This window comes from Acyrthosiphon pisum, unplaced genomic scaffold, assembly GCF_005508785.2.
Source record: "Acyrthosiphon pisum isolate AL4f unplaced genomic scaffold, pea_aphid_22Mar2018_4r6ur Scaffold_21199;HRSCAF=23283, whole genome shotgun sequence".
Taxonomy (NCBI): Eukaryota; Metazoa; Arthropoda; class Insecta; order Hemiptera; family Aphididae; genus Acyrthosiphon; species Acyrthosiphon pisum.
This window is the reverse complement of record NW_021770639.1, coordinates 11687-18694: the sequence shown is the minus strand read 5'-3', so window position 1 is coordinate 18694 and position 7008 is coordinate 11687. Positions and strand designations below refer to the sequence as shown.

General features: G+C 30.5%; 1 protein-coding gene and 1 long non-coding RNA gene across 2 annotated transcripts in view; both read left to right on the top strand.

Annotated features, from left to right (window-relative positions):
• Window positions 1-2726: 2726 nt before the first annotated feature.
• Window positions 2727-3452, top strand: LOC107884310. Its single transcript, XM_016806096.1, has one exon. The coding sequence runs from the start codon at window positions 2727-2729 to the stop codon at window positions 3450-3452; it is 726 nt and encodes a 241-aa protein (XP_016661585.1).
• A 1180-nt stretch (window positions 3453-4632) lies between these two features.
• The window catches only part of LOC115034834, a 5345-nt gene continuing 2969 nt past the window's right edge, over window positions 4633-7008 (top strand). The window contains exon 1 of the long non-coding RNA XR_003840100.1: window positions 4633-4964. This is a non-coding gene — a long non-coding RNA (uncharacterized LOC115034834). The remainder of the gene's footprint in view (window positions 4965-7008) is intronic.

The window sequence follows — 7008 nt, the reverse complement described above, 5'->3', positions numbered from 1 at the left end:
CACTATATACGCCACTGGAAACAACGATGTTTAGAAAATCCAAACGAGTTTCCTAAATATTTACCTTCTCTGACATATTAAGAACAAAATATTTATTTTTAATCTAGTTAAAACGTATTAATGTAATTATTGCAAAAGGAACGATACTGTACCGGAGGGGCCGAAAACGCGATGGAAGTGGAGTAAAGTTTGAGGTGGCATTCAAGGATGGGGAGCCGTGGGGACCAGTAGTGAAAGTGCATTTCGGAGACGCGCTGGCGCCCGCGGGCGCTTCCATACCAGATCACTGCCTCTGAGGTCATTTACCCAAGGTGCCTCGGGTGCTATCCTACACTAGTGCAGTGTAAGTCTCACAACAACTTTGTATTTTCATGCTCTGCGTCGCGTCGGTCTGACCCGCAACGCGCCTTATAATAATATGTGTAATTGTTTCTATTATACAGGTATTATGCCTACAATATGTAACAGAATATTATGTACTGCCTCGACCCGTCCCACGAACAAAATATTTGGTCGCCAAATTACGAATAACGTGTGCCACATTTTGCACAAAAAATTAATTATAACTTTTCATTTATAATTTTTTGCACCATTATTATAGTGCTTCTAGGAAACGAAGAAAATATTGTGACATTGTCAACATTGCACTACTCCAGCGCCGATTACAGCAAGTACTTCACAATATTATTTTACTGAGGCACGTGTGATTACTAACGTCGGAGAAAAAATTGTAAAATATTTATCATATGCTTAAAAACTAGTCCCCCAATATACATCAGAACATCTTGATCTAGTAGAAAAAAAATTCTTTTAAAATTAATAAAACGTATAATTTCTTAAGTTTATTATCATGTCAATGTTTAAAATTTAAAACGTATAATATAACAACTTATTGATGGGTTGTGATTTAATTAATTTAGGTATAGTTAAAGATATGAATATTTTTGAACTGTTTTTCTTCTTACCTATATTATATTATGTGTTGAATAAATTGTTTGGAATTACCTTCATTATTTGTTAAGTAATAGTTAATGCGCATTACTTTATTTTGTGACTGACATTCTCCAAACAACAATAATATTGTTCGAGAATTTTATTTTTGCGGACACGTTTATAATGTAATATATCATTTATTCGTAGTAAGTAGTAACGATTAACGCACATAAGCATATTATACGAATTTATTTGTGATTCCTTGTACTTATATTATTCAAATTTTTTCATTAATTTTCTAAACTTAAAAAAATATTACTAGGTATATAGATTATAGATATTCAAAATTAAATGACTATTATATGTACATAACTTTAATAAATTGTAACATAACGTCAATTTTGTTATAACCTAATTTCAGAAAACATGTGTAACTTGTATCTAATATACCTAATTTGTTTTATTTTATTATTGGTAAAAAACGATACCTAATTTAATATCTACTTGTGAACAATATTGCAGTTCCCGTGTAAAGTAAACATACTGTGGTTAGGTATTTACTTAATATACCATATTTTGTATTATCCTATAGTTACTGTGGCATTAAATTACATAAAATGTAATATTTAATTTTTATATTGTACAATGTACAGTGTATTGTATTGTAATAATATATAATAGTATTCATAAATATATTTGTCAAATAGTAAGTCAAATGAAACCACAGAAACTAAGTTGATTAATGAACGAAGACACAATGTAAATATGTGCCTTTAAGGATCAGTAATTATTATATAATAAGGTAAAATGAATAAGAAAAAAAAATGCTATTGAAAAAAATTAATTTTAAAACTAAATGGATTAAATTACTTTATTTAGTTGACTTAATTGAATGATTGTTATAATCTTGATAGTGCTGCAATACATCAATGAATAACAGTTTATGAATCCTACGGTATTTTAAATGATAATAATATAAGATCGTGGCATTGTCCACAACAATATTAAATTCTACAATATTTGAATACCTACCTATAGGCTATAATGATATAATATATATAATATATTATATATATATTATATTATACTATAATTGTGTGGGCTATCCATCATACCCAAGCTTATGCAGGAATAATAATACTGATGACGCATATTAAATATTAAAATTAGAGAAGTCCAATAGCGATTCAAAATTTAACCATTAATTAAAATCAACTCGTTGACTTATTGCATCGGTAATTAAAAAATATTAATTTAATAGCGGTTCTCATTATACTATATATAATATATATACAGGTTACTACGAGATTTTGCCGGTAAAATGCGTTTTCAATTTTTCTCGGTTAATATAATGCCTGATTTAACTATATGCCTACGACTTATTATTATTATAATTATTATTATTTATTCGTTTCTATGATGATAAACAATGCGTTAGAAATTCAAATCCTGTTTCCAATGGTTTTTCGTAATTTGTCGGTGATTTTTCAAATGACATTAAATAACTATTGAGAAAATCAAAAAGTAACCTCTGTAAATTACTATCTTGATTCAATTTTCTAAAATATAAGTTAATATATGTTGAAATCGAATAACTCCTTCTGGTAGAAATGTTGTATACAGGATATACAGTCGTTATTCAGACGTCGTACCGTGCGGTTCTCGCGGAACTTTATCTTTTCAATTAACGATTTAATTAATCTTGTTATCATAATTTATTTTAGTCTTAACTTTATTTAACATTTACGGTTTAAGTACTTTTGTTATTATAACATTTAATTATTCTTTTCACAATGTCCACTTCAACCAATGAAACGCTTGATACCAATGAGGCTCTCAAACAAATTTTGGAAACGGTGAATGAACTTAAATCCACCCAAAACAAAATCATTACATCTATCAATTCATGCCGGGAATCTAACGAAACCCAGGAAAAAAAGTATGTTATTATTGAGTCGAAATTAGATACCCTATCAAATCAACTAGCTGAAGTTATTTCTGAAAATAAAACCTTGAAAGCTAAAATTGAGCAGATCGAAGGCAAAATAACAACTTTAGAAACTGCGGCTTCCCCTGGAACTAACGTTGAATCAGTTTACTCTGAACTTATGGACCGTCAATCTCAAGCACGTAATATTATATTTTTTAATAAACAAGAATTTAATTCTTTACCTGATCAGTTAACTGACACTCTTACTGTTGATGAAATACTCAAAAGCATTGATTTACAAATTAATCCTGTATCTGTCCGTCGCTTGGGTAAACAATCAAATAAACCTCGTCCTCTGCTTACTACTTTACCTAATTCATCCGATGTTTTTGAAGTCTTAAAAGTAAAACGTAAATTACTTAGTACTGCTAACTACAAGGATATTCGCATTGCATCTGATCGGACAACACAGCAACGGCAATATTTTACTAAAATTGTATCTCAACTTAAGCAACGTAGTGATGCCGGCGAGGATAATTTATTTATTAGATACATCAACAATGTACCTACTATCTCAAAAAACTTATAACATCAACTACCTCAAAAAATCTATCTGTATATTATCAAAATGTCCGCGGTCTAAATACCAAATTGGATGTATTTATACGTAACCTAGCACTTCTTAATTATGATTTAATTATATTAACTGAAACCTGGTTATCTCGTTCTGTTAATGACTCTGAACTTGGACTTTGTCCTCATTACACCGTTTTCCGATGTGATCGTTACGAAATTCATGGTCCCGACATTCGAGGAGGAGGTGTCTTAATTGCAATCAAAGTTCAATATCCATGTCATCGATTAATTATACAACAAGATTTGGTCGAGCAACTATTTGTAAAAATACATATAAATCACATTTCTCTAATCGTCGGATCCGTGTACTTCCCGCCGCGCTCTGATTTAAATTTATATAATAGCCATGTTAATGTAATCGATAATCTAATGAGTAAATATTATAATGATAATTTTTTGGTGTTAGGTGATTACAATTTAACTAAAGTTAATTGGGTCTCTAATAACCGCAAAATTATTCCTAGATTGTCAAATAATAATTTGTATGAATCAAACATTATATCGCCTTATCTTATGTTAATTTAATGCAAAATAATTTAATACATAATTCTTCTGGATCATTACTAGATCTAGTTTTCTCAAATATTGAACACGCATACGACGTAATAAATACAACAGAAAAATTGAATAAACTGAGAACTGTATAAATATTATGAGGCGTATCCATGCCACAGACAGTTTCGACAGTCATAATATATAATTATTATTAGGTTATCAATAAATTGGCGACTGCTAAGGCTTTATATACCGCTGTTACCGCCGCAGTCAAAATAAAATAGACGCACCGACCAGTGTCCGGCCGTATCAAGGTCGCATTTCGCTATCGTGTCTGTAACGAGATACGAACCTTCGACTATATAAACTAAGTTAAACTTAGTTTATGTTATGGTCGAAGATACGAACGGTCGGCGGCGTTGTTACGCAATCCGCGTTATCAGCCTACTACGGTCGGTTATAATGTGAAAATATCGCAAGAGCCGTCGTAATTCTATTCCTCCGCCGTGCGTCGTCTGCACTGGTGTTGTGTGCGTAGAATTACCAGTCGTTGGAATTTCTTATCTGCGGCGTCGTCAGTGAATTATTTCCGTGAATTATTCGCCGTGCGTCGATATACCGCGCCGTTTCGTAAACGTCACCCGTCACAGTACGCCCGGCGGCCGGCATCGTTCGCCGAAAATACTGTCCAGTACATCGGCGTGCGCGGAACCGTTCGCGGGTAACGTTGCGTTGTCCCGTTGTCGCGGCTCCGTCCGTCCACCCAGTACCGTGCACACGGTGTATACGCAACCGGCGACCGCGTGGTACCGGTTGTATAGTCGGTTGGTCTACAGGGTGCTTGTATCTGTCGGTGCATTTTACGTACGCAAGTGTCCAATGTCCACCGTGGCCGCCGTCATTCGCGCCGGGAGATTGCCTACATTAACACGGCTCAACACCATCCACGTCCGTTACAGCCCACCACCACGTAATGTACCTACCCATTTATTATATCGTGATATTATATGTATCTTCCGTGTATAGTGACAACAAATGTAATTGTTACTTAATTAGAATAATTTTCCCCCTCACCACTACATTGAATAACAATACTTACGACAATACTAATAACAATACTTATAACAATACTAATAAACCAAACCAATTACTTATGAGGTGCTTGGTTAAAACAAACTCCAAATAATTACTGTTGTCCATCATCATAACCATTCTTTCCGTTTCTATTCACTGTCCGACCTCATTCCCGTAACAACACTGGCGTAGTAGGAAACCGTTATAATTAGTATACTTTGGACCTGCTGCCCAAACAACCGCCTATAAATGTATAAAAATGATTTTAAAAAAAAAATTGATCTTAAATTATTGCCACAAACTCAATCATATAGTCATATAGGTACAGTTGCTAATATGTACCATATATGGTTATATATCGAGTTATATATTATAATATAATAATCAATTTTGAAAAAAAAAACATAAATATTCTTCATTTGCATTGAGAATGTCCAAAATCGTTTTCTTCGTTATATGTCTTACAAATATAATATTGTGAAAATATGAATTTAAATCGCTCATAAAAATTTAACTTGACTTTCTTTTAGACATTTTTTTTTTGATAAAGGTAGACTATATTATGAGGAATCTTGTATTACATTTTCAAATCTTAGATTTAGCTCAAAATAAATTAAAATTTAAAATTTCCAATAGTTTTCAAAAGCGCAGCGAAAAACAAAAGAAAAATTAAGGAAAAACGGGAATTTTTACACAAAATCTGTTTTCGAGAAAATTGATTTTGGTTTTTATTGTAACTTTAAAACGAATGACCGTAGATACATGAAATTTTCACTGGTTGTTTATATTTCCATTTTCTATACATGATAAAATTTTAAAAATATTTTGATTTGTTTTGAACTATTTAGGGACATTTTCAGTTTCCAATACTATTAGTTTTTTTTTTCTATGAATGTGTATAAAACTTTATTTGTTGAGTAAAAATACTTGAAAATTTAATACAAGGTTCCTACTATATTGTTACAATGACATTTGAAAAATATTAAAAATCCTTATTCACAGTTTTTTTTATTAGCATTTAAAGTTCAAAAATTGATAAAATATGTAAAAATCACGAATATTAGCAAATTATTTTGTGTAAAGAATTCGTAAAAATTTTCTTTTTAAATCTAAGATTTTAAAATGTAATACAAGATTCCTCATAATATTGTCTACCTTTATCAAAAAAAAAATGTCTACAAGAAAGTCAAATTAAATTTTTATGAGCGTTTGAAATTCATATTTTTATACAACATTTGATATTCACCCGATTTCTCATGTGACAATATACTTATTTTATTGTTATTAAAAAACGAATGATGTAGATATTTGAAAATTTCACTGAATGTTTATATTAGCATTTTCTATAAACGAAAAAATTTTGAAAATAAGTTGACTCTTTTTGAGCTGTTTACGGACATTCTCAGTTTTCAATTTTTTTAGTTTTTTTTTCTATAAATATCAATCAAGTTTTATCTGATGGGTCAAAAAGTTTAAAAATTTAATGCAAGGCTCCTGATATATTGTTACAATAGCAGTTGAAAAATATTAAAAATACATGGGCACAATTTTTTTTTTATAAGCATTTGAAGTTGAAATTTTGACAAAATTTATCAAATTTAAAATTGAATAATTATTTTGTAGATAAAAATTCATAAAATGTTCAACTTATATATCTAAGGATTGAAAATTTAAAATAAGATTCCACGTAAGTAGTTAATTCTGTTACCAAAGAATCTAAAAAATACTTAAGCACAGTTTATTTTTATACTCGTTTTAAGTTCAAATTTGGACGAAATTTATATAATAAAACCTAGATTAACTATTTTAGTTATTTTGTTGTGATTGTATAATATTATTCGTGGGTACTTGAAACTTCTAAAGTATACGATTATATATCTATGATAGTATCACGGTTTGTTGCTGATCTATAACCAGCGTTCGGGACTTATCTAGATAAA